General features: G+C 45.1%; 1 protein-coding gene across 1 annotated transcript in view; it reads left to right on the top strand.

Moving 5' to 3' along the window:
• The window catches only part of Fbxo32 (F-box protein 32), a 40050-nt gene that overhangs the window by 6802 nt on the left and 16904 nt on the right, over positions 1 to 16344 (top strand). The window contains exons 2-5 of the mRNA XM_052160683.1: positions 75 to 187; positions 1683 to 1732; positions 2640 to 2732; positions 16146 to 16239. Coding sequence (XP_052016643.1) covers positions 75 to 187; positions 1683 to 1732; positions 2640 to 2732; positions 16146 to 16239 — 350 coding nt within the window. The remainder of the gene's footprint in view (positions 1 to 74; positions 188 to 1682; positions 1733 to 2639; positions 2733 to 16145; positions 16240 to 16344) is intronic.

Raw genomic sequence — 16344 nt, 5'->3', positions numbered from 1 at the left:
GTGTGTTTTATAATCCGGGGAGTTATTTATAGCTATTTACAATATAGTTGCTACCCTCTTCTCTTCCACTGCAGTTACTGCAACAAAGAGGTGTACAATAAGGAGAATCTGTTTAACAGCCTGAACTACGATGTTGCAGCCAAGAAGAGAAAGAAAGACATACAAAACAGCAAAACCAAAACTCAGTGTAAGTCATTTGCTTTGAATATAAGAAGAAAGGTATCCGGGGACAGAGCTCGCTTGGAAGAGGGCCTGCCTAGGAAGCAAAAGGTCCTGGGTCCAGTCCCCTAGTACTGCATAAATTAGACATGGTGGCTCTGGCCTGTCCTTCCGGCAGGAGGATCAGATGTTCAGAGTCATCATCCTTGCTCCAAAGGCAGATCCAAAGCCAGCCTGGAGCTGCCTCAGAAGTCAAGGAAAGACTGTCTGGTGATTTGTTTTTTGTTGTTGTTGTTGTTTTTTTCTTTTTAAGATTCATTTATTTATGTATATGAATACTCTGCTTGCATGTGCGCCTGCATGACAGAAGACGGCAGCAGATCCTATTACAGATGGTTGTGAGCCACCATGTGGTTGCTGGGAATTGAACTCAGGACCTCTGCAAGAACAGTCAATGATCTAAACCTCATCTCTTCAGCCTGGCTGTTTGACGATTCTTATGAATGGTTCTTGAAAACAAACTAGTGACTCTCTTATTAGAAAGCTAGCTGCCCTGATGCCTCTGATATCACTGATTGTGTTTTCTCAACTGTGTGTTTCCCAGACAGCATAATCTCTGTGTTCAAAAGTCTTGCACTTGACATAAGACAGTCAGAGTATAGGAACTCGACCAGCTGAGTCCATTCCGGCAGGGCTTTGACTTTTCAACCGTGTTTTGAGACTTTGGAAATAGAATTGTGAGACTAAGGATGCAGCTCAGTGCTTGCCTCCTAGGCTGAGGCCTGGGTCCATCCTCAGGACTGAATGAGCTAGGTGACTTGGCTCCTGGAAGGTAGAAGTGGGGAGAATCAGAAACAAAGGGGTTGTGGATCTAGCTCAGGAGGCCCTGGGATCCGTCTTCAGCTCCAGGGGTGGGGGTAGGGACAAGATAACAGAAGTTTTAAAGTTGTTCAAGATCACATCAGCCACATAGTGAGTTTGAGGCCAACCTAGAATACACAGACTCTGTCTCAAAATGCAAAAGGATGGAAAAAGAAAATAGGTATGTCCCTCTTGGACAAATCATATTCACGTGGTCTACATACTAATGTGTTAGCAGAGGATATAAGGTTCTATTTTTTAAAAAAACGTGAATTATAAATTAATTGATCCACTTGATCTGCGTATTTCCCCATGTTATCTGTTCTGTATCCACTTTTTATAGCCCGGTATAAGTTTTAGATTTGGCATTTTATACAAAGGTATCAGAGGGTTAGATTGTCTTTTTAATCTGGAGGTTTGGGGACACTACATCTGATATCAAAGATTCAGATTGCTTCAGTTAAAGCAAATTCGGTTAAATCCAATATTTAGACACCACAGAAATTGAGTATTTTTATTCCCTTAGATTGTTGGTGAAGTCTTTTTGTCAAAATATTTTGAACTTTGGAATAAATAAAAAAAAATGAGTCATGCTTAAAATCATGGTGGGCCTGCTATCAATTTTTCAGATATAATTCTGTTTCCTTTTTTTTTTTCTGTAGATTTCCATCAAGAAAAGTGGATCTACGTTCACAAAGGGAGTACCAAGGAGGTAAGTCTCCATCCATTTTTACTAAGGCCCCATGCTTAGTAACGCTGTACCTTCCTAAGAGAGAACTGGGTGACACCAGTCCTTTAATTCCTACAGAAGGTGAGAGGGTATCTGCTCTCTGTCGGGGTGAGGAGAGAGGAGAGAGCTCTCTTTGGACTTCGGCTTGGCTAGAGCTTAGCTTTGAGAGAACCAATCATTAAATCCAGCAGGTCTTTTCAGTGCCTGTTCTTCAAGCCGGGTACAAGGCCTTTCTCAAGCTACCCTCTATGGCACTTGATAAAGCAGACAGTTCGATCCTTAGGATAGGACACAATATGATAGAGTGATGACATTCCTGTTCCTCCCAGGGACCATGGGAAACACCTCGTTTCTCTATGACATCAGCGCCAGAGAGGGTAGATCAGTGGCAGACCTGGAAACTTAGGACAGGATGAGATGATATGGCAGAACCGCGTCTTCCCAGTTCCCTGTACATCCATACCAAAAGTCCAAAACTTGTTTTCTTCCTCACAAAGCAAAGCACTATCCATGGCTGTAGTAGGATGCTGCAGTGGGGGCGGGGAGAATCGGTCCTCTTTCCATGATTATTTAACCGACACTCACAAACCCAAAGAGCCTATACTCAGTTCCCAGTGATGACACACTGTGCATTAGCACCCCAGACTAGTGTACACAGAGAGCTAGAGCGGTACTAGTCATGGAAAGGGCTGTCTACAGGTTAGTCCCCAGCTGAAGTGGGGACTGTGCCACCCCCTTGTGTCTCCTGGGACTTGGACGCAGGAAGAAAGGCAGAGTCTAGTTCTCTAAGACGAGCAGCCAACTGGTTCAGTGGAGTCCTCTGGGCTGGACTAGAGAATAGCCTCTGCATGGCAGGAGTAATGTGTGCCTTTGTCTCACTCGCGTGTAGCGCCATGGATACTGTACTTTGGGGGAAGCTTTCAACAGACTGGACTTCTCCACTGCCATCCTGGATTCCAGAAGATTCAACTACGTAGTAAGGGTGAGTCTCAAGAGCCCAGGCTTATCCAGGATCTTGAATTGTATTGTTAACCGTTGTGTTGTCCTAGAAGAGAGGGTGGAAGAGAGACAGAGAAAGAGACAGACAGAGACAGATTTTCATGGCAAGCAGAAAACAACTCTTCCTCAACCCCAATACTTGATCATCTAGACAGTAGCTGTGCTGTTGTCTCTGAGATGTACCCCCCCCCGACCCTTCAGACATGGAGTGTCATAATTCCTCAGTGAATCTATCCATGGGTAAGGCTACCCCAAGTGAAACCCCACTCCTGGTCCTCTCACACCTACCCCGTCTAAGCAGCAGGCAGCAACGCCAGTGGAGGAGAGCTTCCCAGGAAATAAGCCCCAAATAAAACTTGTGTGGAAACCTCCTGATGGTTCTCACTCTCCTGCCTCAGCTGGCCCTGGATCATATCAGTCACTTAGACCACAAAGTGGTGGAGCTCAGAGCCCCTCAGCGTGGCCCTCCCATGCCTCCTACCTCATATGAAGTCTCCATCTACCTAGGCCTGACACCTCCTTTGTGGTCTGTTGGCTTTCTATTTTAAACCTTTGAAACCATTAGTGAAGTCGCACAAGTGAGTTTAACACGATTTTAAAGCTATCAAGTGATTGTTTTCCACATACATGCACACACACACACACACACACACACACACACACACGCACACACACCGTTGTCCATTTTTTATGGATGGTTCACCCTGGGAGGAAGCAGCTGTTTAGGTTTGGGGGCTCTGGCGTGAGAGGGAATTTTCTCCTGCGGGGGTTGCTTGGTTTAGCTTTTGTTTTCATTTTCTGGGTTGTGAAGCTTCTTGGTACCCATAACACAGTCAGATGACTGAAGAGACTCAGCCAAAAGGGATGACATTCAAGCCCCCCCCCCCTTGAGGCTGGTTCATTCACCTGTCATCTGGGCAGATGCAGGCTGCCTGGACGGAGTGACCTGGCAGAAGCCCAGGCCTTCAAGCAGCAGATTGCAAGCCCTGGGCTGAGTCCATGACGTATGGGCGGTTCTGTCCAGTCTCTGGCTGAGCCGTTCTTCAGTCCAAGAGGGATAAAAATAAGAGCCCTTCTTGGGCAAAATGTTCCTGTCATTCAGCGTGACTCCGCTGGTCTAGAGAGGTCACCTAGTCCTTGCAATGCCTGCAAACTAGTTAGGATGATTGGAAATGGTCCCAGGGAGATCTGGAAACTTCTGTTGCTAAGAATATGACGAGTTTCCATCATCCGTGTTAGAGGAGACACTCGGGTCTGATTTCGTGTTACAAATCGATCATCGGAAGGATCTGGTTTCAGGTGGCTTTTCTTCTCACCTCCTTTTCTTTTCAGAAGAAATAAAACAGAGGGTCCAGATTAGAACACAGCGGTATAAGGTTTTCATCTTTATTCTTTTCAGTATTCCTATGAACTGTGGGTGCTTATATAATTTCCATGTAAACAAACGGTACAGCCAGGCAACTGACTTACCTGATGTCACAGGACTACAGAAGGAACAAAGTGTGATATGGAAACTGGGTGTTCTTAAGAGTTCATACTCGTATCTGCTTCCCTGGGTTCTTTGTAAACAAGGACGTAAAGTAAATGTCCTGAAGTCAGCCCCACTTGGTTTCCTCTTCCGTAAGAGGGGTGTCCCCAGTTCCAAAGGGAAAGTGTGGAAACCCCAAGACACTTACACACGGGTGAGCTCTGCAGATTAAAGCCAGCTGTGCAGACTCAGCCACTAATCTTTAATATCGCCTGTGCACGGAAACCACTGTTGAGCCTTCTTCATAAAAGGGGATTGGAGGTTGGTAACTCGGCACAGCAACGGACCGATCTCAGAACTGGCTGCACATTGTAATCACCTAGGGAGCTGGTAGGTGGGGGGGGGGGGCCCTGCCCCAAGAGCTTCTGAAGTAATTAACTGCAAGTTGTGTGCAAGTGTTGGCATCTTTTAAATATCTGTCAGGGAAATCCGAGTGAACTTTAGAATCTGCAGACTAATTGAGGAATTTATTCAGGTCCCAAATGCATATAAGTTTTTAAAAACAGTATATACCACATCAAATTTCTGGAGGGTGTACTGTGGTCCAACTCCAAGTCCCAGCCACAGTAGCTATGGTACCTTCTGTAAGTCAATTGCTTTGACCCTCTAACCTATGAGGCTGGGTCAAAGCCTTTCTCTGAGACTGGGAAAATGCAGCATGAAGATGATGAGGAAGGGTGTGGGAAATGTTCTGTAAGTGCTGTAAGTTTCAGTGATTGAAGTGTGTGCGGCCATCTTTCTTGATTAAGATAGAGTCTGGGTTTGCAGATGACGCACAGTTAAAGGATTGGCCTATTTGCAGTGGGACTTGTGGGGTGCTGGACATAGCTGACCGTCTTTGGTTTTGGAGCCTTAGTGTGGCTTGACGATGGTAAACATTGACACTTACCCAGACACCCACTCCTCACTGAGTCACTTAGGAAGGCTGTATTACTAGGGACCATGGAGATGATGCACCAGAGATTGGCTCTTGCCACACAAACCTGGTGACTGGGATTCAGTCCCCTGGACTCATAGGGTAGAAGGAGAAACTGACCCCGCGAGTTGTCCTTTGATCTCCATATGTACACTGTGTTAAGTATGCGCCACGTACGCATACATGCACACACATACACACACCAATCAAATGGTTAGGTTTTTTTTTTAAGAAATGAGAGAGAGAGAGACCCTGACTCAAAGCAAGATGGAAGGAACAGCAAAAACATGTCTTGTGCTCTCTGCACACTTGCCCTGACATGCGCACACACGTACTCAACACGTATATTACATACACAAAAGAAAAATAAGCATTGTTAAAACAATATTTTTTTATATATGATGAAATGGAACTCTAGCCAAAATGGCAAGGAAAAAAAAAACCTTTTTGAAGGGAATAAAATGGAATTAATCTATAATTAATCTATAGCAATAATTTTAAAAAATTGGCCTAGGGCTGCAGATAGGGCTCCACAATGGAGCGCTTGCTTAGGATGTGTTACACCCTGGATTCTAGCACCTTCGTTGAAAAAAATTTCTATATATATACATATGTGTATATGAGTGTAATTCTTTACTGATATGACTGAATATAGTGTAAGGTGTAGCTGTAATTGAATTTGGCCTTGTATAATAATTAATAAGATGTTTAAATTATGCACAACCCAAATGTCTGTGTCTGTGCAGTTTTACTAGCGCCCAGCTGTGTGCTCTGGCCACAGATTGCCGATGGCTCTTCTGTGCTAAGTGGGACTTGGATTCAGAGTTGAGAGGCAGTTCTTGTGGCCTGGAAGCCTGGAACATTTAGTAGCCTTAAAAAAAGTCATTTTGACCTCTACTGGTGCACCTAGTTGGTGAGTTGGGAGATCTGTACTGCAGTGACCCTAGCAGTCATCCATCATAAGACAGAGTTTGAGGAAGGAGGTAGCATACAGGAGGTCGCCTGTTCAGTCTCAGGAAGTAGGGTCATTGTGAGCAGCTTATCCAAGAATGACCACCAGGAAGGAGTGCGTGAGGTTTGAACAGATCTTGAGTGCTGGCAATGATGAGTCAGTTAAATACGTGTAAACACGGAGGTAGACCTGAGAAGAGGCTCTGAGTGCGAGGCTTCCTTGTGTGATGTCATCTGGTAGCCAGGAAGGATCCCCCGGGGAAGCAGAAAGTCAAGGAATAGAGAATGTTGGGAAGGTGACTTTAGTAAGTCATGATTTAAGGCAGCTTCTGACATTAAGCCAGTTCCTAGCCATCTCTTTGCAGTCCACTGATCCCAAGCCTGTACATCTGCTTCTTCCATGAGGTCAGGCTGTTCAGTGGGCAGATGTGCTAAACTCATCTTGAAGACTAGAAAGCAAACGTCAGGGATCAAGTGACTTGTACAATGTTGCCAAGCCAAGAGACACAGGGGATCTAACTCTGATCCTCTGCCTTGTGGTCATGTGCCTGGTGTCCTCCACTGTACGCTCAGATGGAGAGATTCAGAATGAAGTCTCCCTTCTTTAATTTGATTTGTGTGTGTGTGTGCATGCATGTGTGATATGTGTGCTGTGTGCATGTGAGTGCAGACATGTACCTGTTACAATGCATCCATGGAAGTCACAGGACAACTTCTGAGCATTAGTTCTCTACTTCCGTTGTAGGTTCCAGAATTGAGCTCAGACCAGCAGGCTTGTGTGTAGCACGCATGTTTACCTGTCACACCATCATGCTCCTCTCTGCCTTTTCTGTCTGCATGCACATAGACACACATTCACAGGAAAAGACCATGATGCCAAACTAATTCTGGCCATCATTCTCTGTTCTTCTTTGGGATGAAGTGAGACCAGTCACCTGGCAACCATAGCTGCAATTGTCAACCCAGGAACTCCGTGCAGAACTTGAATACCCACTTCCTGCCTGGGGTAAACTGGCCCCTGTGTGCTGGCAGTTCAGGAAAGACAAAGAAAGCCTATAGCCCTATTCTCTGTGTCCCTCTGCAGCAAAGAGCATCGAGAGCTCAAGGCACATTCTTACTGTTTACCACACTACCACCCCTAAGTCTATTTGAATATTTCTAGCAAGTTGCTGCATTCCTACCTCCCCCCAAAAACGCATTATCCAAAAACATGTTTCAGTTTAAGTCGATGGGTGGTTTGGCAAACAAAAGACCAAATATGAGTCAATGAGTCAAATTTAAACCCAGTATTGAAATGAAGGGCACACCAATGCCAAGCCCCAGCGGGCTGTGACGTGCATAATAGCCTGGCACTTTATGCAGGTTCCTCCGCCACAGGAACCTTGGGTTAAATTGGTGCTTTTCATAATTGGTGGCCTTCCTGAGAGGGAGGGAGCCTTAGCAATCAGGGCCGTAAACCCATTGGTGTCTGGCATGGCGGGAAGGAGGCCAGCCATTGCAGGAGCAACAAACCCACAGAGCGGCAGCGTGACTCTCTCTGGTAATGACTCTCAGAAATGATTCAATCACCATGTTTCCATACTTTTCTAACGGACTTTTCTTAGCACATGTTCAGAACTACCAGGTCAAAAACAAAAAAAAGTTTTCTTGGGAGGGGCCGGGGTGGGGGGAGTTGGTTGGTTGGTTGGTTGGTTGGTTTGGGTTTTTTGTTTTGTTTTATTTTGTTTTTGTGGGGAACCAGAATCTAAATGCATAGAAACATAGGTCTTAGAAGTATATTTTATATTAAAGTCCACCTTGTATTCTAAGCTGAGTCAGTACTCATTACAGAGTAAACAGGTGGACTGAGTTTTAAGTACCCATCCAAAGAGGGTGCTTATAAAGCTACTGATGCTATGTGTGACCTAGAACTCGAAGCCACCAGCTTCTGTGACAGGTCTCCATTGCCAAGGATGAAAGACTTGACATCACCCACCCACCCCACTCCACCCCCAGCTATGTTCTGTGCATTGCAAAATGCTTCAAGTGGATACTTTTGAAGCCCTAATTTGTACTGAGCCCATGTCAGCGTGCCTCAGCCCTTTGAGAAGCGCATAGGACCCTGCCTCTGCTACCAGGTGTTTTTTGTTTGTTTGTTTGTTTGTTTTTTTTAACAACTCCCCAATCAATTGGTTGGGTTTGGTAGTGTGCCTAGGAGTGCTGCATATAACTTCTTAAAAGAAGCAGAACCTAAGATGCTTCCTTCAAGATTGGCCAGGATTTGGCCAGATGGAGAAGCAGGCAGAAAAGGCTCTGCAGGAACAAAAGGTGTGTGCAGAAACCAGGGACAGAAGTGAAGGAGAGTGGGGTAGACCTGAGGCCGAGGAAAATGTCACACAGGAGCATAGGGAGAGGTGGGGCATTCTGCAGTAAAGGAGGCCATGCTGGAAGAATTGGGAGGCTCGGTGTAAACCGTGGCGATGAGGAAGACATGGCTGCTCAGAGCTGAACAGCAGGATTCGGGGACCCTTTGAAAGTTCCAAAGTCATTGAGCTAGTTGAAAGGTGGAGAGATGGGTTTCTCTTGGCTGAGGACACAACTACTTCATATAAGCTTGGACCTCCTCGCCATTTTTAACTCTCCTAGTTGAAGAGCTGTTTCACTCGCAAATAATATTTACCCAATCTTGACACGCCTGGACATTATTAATGTGGCTGAAAATTTTCTCCTTACAACCTGCCAGTGTCCAAGCTCAAAGTCAGGACAAAACTTTCCAGGTATGTGAGCTGTGTTATCCGTTGAATAAATAAGGGTCTTGGAAGTACACAGCACCCGGTATAGGCAGAGGTGCTGCGTAGTGTAACTGAAGGCTTGTTATAAATGATGCCATCTTTCAGTGGATGCCCAGCCTGGGCACTGAGCACATAGTTTGGACGTCCTTTCTCTGCTTTTGATCATGCTGTCAGAATTTCCATGCAAGGTATGGCATGCCTCTTCCTAGGAGATGGAAGAATGTAGACATGACTCTATCTTTTTCTCTTACTGTTGGCTTGTTTGTCTTTAGATGGGGTCCCTATGTTAACCAGGCTGGCCTTGAACTCACAGAGATCCAACCGGTCTGCCTCCTAAGTGCTGGGATTAAAGGCATGCACCACCACACTCAGCCAAAACACAAATGCATTCTTATATAACCCTAACAATATCTCTTGAGAGATAGGATATACATGGACAGCCTCCATTTGGATTTGACCTTTTCAACTGGCAGGGAGCAGAAGCTGCTATTTTTACCAATACTTCTCAAGGCTTGGTTGTTAGCTGCCCTGTAGAGGTGGGGCTTGCTTGCCCTTTTTTCCTGGTAGGTAACTTCCTCCTCAGTCCTCTGTGCAGAGCCCCTGGAGGACCACTCTGATACCAGATGACCTCTGACGGGAAAGTTCATGCAATCTAGAATCATGTCGCTTAACTCTTGCGAAGAACCTTATCCCAAGCAGCAAGGCATTTTGGGTCAGCTCTTTCCAGATACCTTCCAGAAATAATCCTCTCCGACTCTCAAAGACAAATGTATAAAAAATACCAAGTATGTGTGGAGTGGCTGAAGTAGGCAGGGGTGAAATCGTAAACCTGGTTCCCTCTAGAGTTTTGAGGGAGAGCTTCTGATTGGACAGACGGGCAGCAAGTGTGTGAAGGTCCTAGAAGCTGGGCATTAAGCAACAGTGAAGGCTCAGGGAAGTTAGATGGGAGGGGGGGTTCCTTTTCAAGTAAGCCGTCAGAGGTGATTTCTCTGCGCTCCATCTGGGCAACATCTGAACTAAGACCTGGGGGATGAGATGGAGCCAAGCTGTGGATATGGAAGAGACCGAGACCCCACCAATGGGAGTGAACTTAACCTGACCGAGGAATGCAGTTGGGCTGTATATCAGGGACAGAATGAACTTCGGGGGCCACTGTACAAAAAGGCCGGAGAAGGGCAGGAAGTAGGTCCGGGAAGACCTTGTCAGGTGTGAAAAGGAGCGTGGGCATTTTCCCACATGCAGAGGGAAGGCATCTGAGGATTTTGAGTGGGGAATGACATTTAAAAAAAAAAATATTAGTACTAGGCTAGCAAGATGGTTCATCTGGTAAGGCACTTGCCACCAACCCTGATGACTTTGATTCTGGAGTCCACATATAGGTAAAAGTGGAGAATTGAACCAACTCTCACATAGTGTTCTTTCTTGTCCACTCGTATATGATGATACACACACACACACACACACAGTGTGTAAGTACTATAAAGGATGAATTGCAGAGGAAACCTGTTTTTCAGTAAAGAACCATGGGAGATTGCTTTTGCCCGGTGACTCTCCAAACATCACATCAAACTATGCCCAAGATTTGCTACACAGTTTTGCTTGCTGTTGGGGTAACAGCTTGCAGCTAGACTTTTCTCCAATCCATCATCTCCAAAACCAGCGTGAGCTAAGGTTGAAGGGCAGGATGTGGTTTGGACATGTCGTGGCCACCTCCTCCCTCCAGTAGAAAAGCATAAGTCCTTCATTGCAGTGAGTCCCTGCACACGATGGCAGATCCCCACACTGCCCACTCACAATGACACCACCGTGGCCCCCAGGGGCAGCCTAGAGCTTGACTTCCCATTCCCCTACACCTCTGCGTCCCCTTCAACACAACCACAAATTACTGGCACCTGAGCTAAAATTTGCCCAGCAGCAAACAGCTAACTTCCAAACAAGACATTTTCCTCTCTCTCCTTTCCTTGTGGTTAAGGGCAAAGGATTTAGTTGGCTCGGTCGTCTTGGTAAACAAATTACCGGATACAGATCTCTTCTCTGGGGCAAACAGCTCTCTAAGCCACAGAAATGATAGACAGATTCACCCCATCATCATTAATATCACATGACACTATCTGCTGGTTCTTGACAGTAGAGTTGTATTGGTGTAAGAGGTAGATTCTTTAGGTATGCCAAAATCATTGCCTCTTCCTAAATACGTTCATAATATTTTCTGGGCACTATTTCGCCTCAGCATGGAAGCTGATTCCAGTCATAGTACAGTGTTGATATAAAATTTCCAGATTCTTTCTGCAGATAATAATAAAAGTCATGATGTTGCTGTAACTATTAGAATAAAAGTTGGTCCTGCATGCCAAATTATTGATTATCCAACTACATATTCTCGGTCAGGCATATCTGGACGTAAATCTTGACTCACCAATTTACTGCAGCTGCTTAACTGCTCTCAGCCTTAGTGTCTTCATTTGTCAAATGGGGAACTAAACTCTTTGTCGTTGAAAACTGAGACCAGACAGGTGAACTGTGTGGCACCATCTCTGCACACAGTAAATAGCCATTGTTTTTAGCAAAATATGACCTCATGGCCAAATCATCTCTGCAAGTCATGACCCGTATCAACAGAGAGCTGTTAAATGCATCATAAATGTAATAACAGTGTCAGAGGAATGTTAAAGTCTGAACACATCATCCAGTTGAAGACACATAAAATTGAAATATAGTCTTTAAACAAGCTATATTTTACCTTAGTAATTCCCTATGTTCTGCCTGGCAAATATTTTACCAAGCTGTCTTTTCTGTATTATGATAAAGAGCCATGATAATGCTAGGTAGGTATATTCTTGGTACCTGGCACTTTGCCGCTTTGCGAGTGCTGAATAATCTACTTGATCTTCACAACAATTCTTTTGTTTGTTTGTTTGTTTTGTTGTTGTTTTTCGAGACAGAGTTTCTCTGTGTAGCCCTGGCTGTCCTGGAACTCACTCTGTAGACCAGGCTGCTCTCAAACTCAGAAATCCACCTGCCTCTGCCTCCCAAGTACTGGGATTAAAGGCGTGTGCCACCACAATTCTTAAGGAAGTGGTATTATTATACAAAATTTATAGATAGGAAAAACTAAAGCTAGTAGTTTGACTTTAGGACCTTCACTTATAATTTCTATATGTACTACAGGGGACCCCAGGACCACATCTGGCCCTCCATTTATTTTTGTAAATAAAGTTTTATTGATACACACAAGTGAGCACATTCATTTACATATTGTCTAGGGTTGCTTTTCTATATAAAGCTGCAGAGCATTTTCAATATAAAAAACTGTACAAGCCGGGCGGTGGTGGTGCACGCCTGTAATCCCAGCACTCTGGGAGGCAGAGGCAGACAGATTTCTGAGTTTGAGGCTATACAGAGAAACCCTGTCTCGAAAAATAAACGAATCCAAAAAACAACAAAAAAAAAAGACTGTACAACCCACGAACCTTAAAACGGTTACTATATGGGGGCCATGTATAATGGTTCATTCCTTTAATCCTAGAGGAATTAATGCCTAGAGGAGGCAGAAGCAAGTGGATCTCTGTGAGTTCAAGGCCAGCCTGGTCTACAGTGTGAGTTCCAGGACATCCAGGGCTATTACACAGAGAAACCCTGCCTTAGAAAAACAAAAAACAAAACAAAACAAAAAAACAGTCCCTTTAGAAAGTTTACCTACTCCAGCTGTCAACCTTAAATGTCCCTAAAAGACTGGCATTGGGAGAAGAATAATTTTAATAGTGATAGTAACACTTTATGTTTGGTAATCACAGTAAGTTTTGTTTTTCTCTGTATCTCACTTGATTCTCATAACACTCTTAGAGGTAGTCTTTTGCTGCAGCTGTTTTGGTTTGTGCTTCCTGTAGGTAGTCTTTTTATGGGCATTTAGAAACCCAACAGTGAGCTCGATGACTAGACAGTAAACTCCAGGAGTCTGGAGATCACGCGCTCTGCCAGTCCCTGTCATCTGCCTCAATGCTACCACAGACTGGACACAGAGATTCTTGCTAAATGAGTGACAGTTATAAAGGTCATCCAGACAGAGAGTCCCCTGTCCCAGGGCCCCACAGCCGCCTAGCAATGAAAGTGGGGACTTTCCCTGCCGATAGGGTGAAGGAGAGATGAGATTACATGTCACCCTCCTGTCACTTGCCAGTTTGCTTCTCTGTCCCTCTCCCTCCTCAGGTAATGAAGCCTTTTGCTTCTCCTAAGCACAGAGCCTGCAGAGGTTAGATGCACAGTCAGGGCCTGCTGCAGAAGTGTTTTTATTCTTTATCTTTTCCCTTGTGATTGGTGCCCTTTTAGATGGGATTAAGACCGACACTCTGGTGGTCACATGCACCCATGTTTTGGATGCATTTCTGGCTGATTGGAGGCTGGCCCCTGCCTCACCTCCTACCCAGGGATGAGTCATAGCACTCAGCCGCCTGCCCTGCAGGAGCAGGCTCCAAACTCCCCGGGCTTTTGTTTTCTTTCATCTTGCTTTATGCTTGTCATGTGAGGCTCTGGGCATTAATAAACCATCAGCCTGGCCTTCTAGAGCCTGCTGGTGCTCAGGAAGAAAATGAAAGGTTTGTGTTCTTTTTTTTTCCACTGTCACGTGCTGACTGGTGGCAGAACTGAACCAGGCGGGCAAGGAGCCCTGCGGTCACCATGCATGGATAGACCCTCCCCCACCCATCCCACATCCCCAGGCGAGTTTTGATGCCTTGCCTGTCAGTATCACTCTTGTCAGCTCCTGACTTCTAAGTTTAGGTCTCCAGCACTAAGCACAAAACAGCAGTGCCTCCTCCTCCTCCTTCTCCTCTTCTTCTTCCTCCTCCTCCCCACCTCCCCCTCCTCCCCACCTCCTCCTCCCCACCTTCTCCTCCCCCACCTCCTCCTCCTTCCCACCTCCTCCTCCTCCTCCTCCTCCCCACCTCCTCGCCCCCGCTGCACATGTGAAAGATACCACATCTAGCACGAAAGCATGCAAAGTTCATAACTTTTTGTTTCCAGTTTAAAGTAACATTATGTTCAAGGAACTAGGTCTGTCTGTGTTTGACAAGGGTCCAAAGGGCTCAATAAGGACAAATGTTTTGAATAAGGGCCCAGGACACGGAGGTGCTCTGGCCACCTGGGGCTGTGGTTCTCAGCCTTCCTAATGCTGCAGCCCCTTTAATACAATTCCTCAGCCAGGCCTGGTGGCGCACGCCTGTAATCCCAGCACTTGGGAGGCAGAGGCAGGCGGATTTCTGAGTTCAAGGCCAGCCTGGTCTACAGAGTAAGTTCCAGAACAACCAGGGCTACACAGAGAAACCCTGTCTCAGGGAGAAAAAACAACAAACAACAACAACAAAATACAATTCCTCATGCTGTGGTGACCCTCAACCCATAGAAATATTTTCATTGCTACTTCCTAATTGTAACTTCTGCTACTGTTATGAATTGTAATGTAAATATTTTTGGAGATGAAGGGTTGCCAAAGGGTCATGACCGTGGGTTGAGAACTGCTGACGCAGGGCACGGGTCCAAAGCGAGTCCCTTTCGATCCTGCTTTTATATTCAGTTCTTATGTTCCCATACAGCTTTGGTTTTGTAGTGGAGAGTTTTAGATTCTTCTTTGTTTCTTTCCTCTTCTGCCTTGATTCCAGCATCCGATACAGTATATATATACACACTATATATACTGTATATACTGTAATATATACTATATTACTATATAATGATATAGTATATATATAACATATACTGTATTGGATGAGCAGGAGGAGATACTGCTGCTCTTTTATATATATAAAAACAATACAGTATTACAGTTTCTTTTTTTGTTTGGGAGTAATGGGAGTAGTAGAAGTTAACATAGCCCCTTGACAAGCAAACCAAACTTACCTGGCACCTAATTCCCATCAGGCCCTTTGGTGGGGGTTCTGTGTCTACTCTCTCATTGTGAGCTCACTCACCACGTCAAAGACCCTGAATATTATTCATAAAGACAAAGAGCCCAGATAGCAAAATACATTTACATTTATAGGAACATTTTCCTTGCTACTTCCTAATTGTAAACTTCGCTACTGTTATGAATTGTAATGTAAATATTTTTGGAGATGAAGGCTTGCCAAAGGGTGATGACCCATGGGTTGAGAACCACTGATGGAGGGCACAGGTCCCTACATCACAATACATTTAGTGGCATGCCGATAATCAAAGAGCTAAGAATTGATCAAATCAAGGCTCTACTTCATGGGCTGGAAAGATGGCTCAGTCAGGAAGACCACTTGCTGCCCTTCTAGAGGACTCAGTCCAAGCCCCTGTATGGTGGCTCACAACTGTCTAACATCAGGGCATCTAATGTCCTCTTTTGGCCTCTGTTAGCACAAGGCACACATATGGTATACTAAACACACATTAAATAAAGCTTTCAAAAGGATTATATCAAAGCTGACAGATACTAGGGTTCTCCTTTGAACCTCTGGGGAGAGCGAGGTAGTCTCACTTACTCTCACTATACACCCTGTTTCTCTTCCTTAGCATTTTTCTATTTACAAAAAAAAAAAAAAAAAAAGAGGTACCTGTACCAAAGGAGTCTAATAAGCCGGCAAGTTTATTGAATATGAAAAGCAGGTACTATCTAAAAATGAATCATCCTTTCCTTGAGACTTAAGACATACACATTGTCACCAAACACGAGCTTTGCTGTGCCTTGACAGCAGTGGGTAGCAGTGGGTGCCAGTGGATGACGGGTCAAGTCGGGGCAAGGACAGACCCCGCTGGGGGTGATTATGCAGAGCTCTGGTGTTCACGGGTCATGAAAGGTTCTGTTCCCTTTGGAATAGCGTCAGCTCTCCTTTCCCAAGTGGGCCAAATAGAATGGATCAGCCCTGGCTAAAGCCCAAACCCTTTATATATAAAAGAAAAAAAGCAATTAAATATTCAGCCTGACTCCTGGTTTTGAATTACCCCCATTTGTGTTTCACTCTGAGCATCTGCTTTTTATTGCCTGGTAGCCTTGCCACCATCTCTCTCTCTCTCTCTCTTTCTCTCTCTCTCTCTCTCTCTCTCTCTCTCTCACACACACACACACACACACACACACACACACACACACACCTCCCCACCCCCATCAGTCTGTATCTGCCTGTCATGTGACTCAAAAGTGAAGATTAGAGTTTAAAAAAAAAAAAAAGATCTCTGTATTCTAAGCCTGGCAACTTCTATTTTTATCCACAGCTGTTGGAGCTGATAGCAAAGTCCCAGCTCACATCCCTGAGTGGCATTGCCCAAAAGAACTTCATGAACATTTTGGAAAAAGTAGTTCTGAAAGGTGAGCTCCTGCACCCCCCTCTGCCCTTTGTCTAGGTGTGGGGATAGGCAGGTGGATTTTCTCATCAAGTAGCAGCCACTGGGTTTAAAGGACGATGAGGTGATG

Source organism: Apodemus sylvaticus, chromosome 17, assembly GCF_947179515.1.
Source record: "Apodemus sylvaticus chromosome 17, mApoSyl1.1, whole genome shotgun sequence".
Taxonomy (NCBI): Eukaryota; Metazoa; Chordata; class Mammalia; order Rodentia; family Muridae; genus Apodemus; species Apodemus sylvaticus.
The sequence above is the reverse complement of the archived record's forward strand: the minus strand, read 5'-3'. Positions and strand labels throughout refer to the sequence as shown.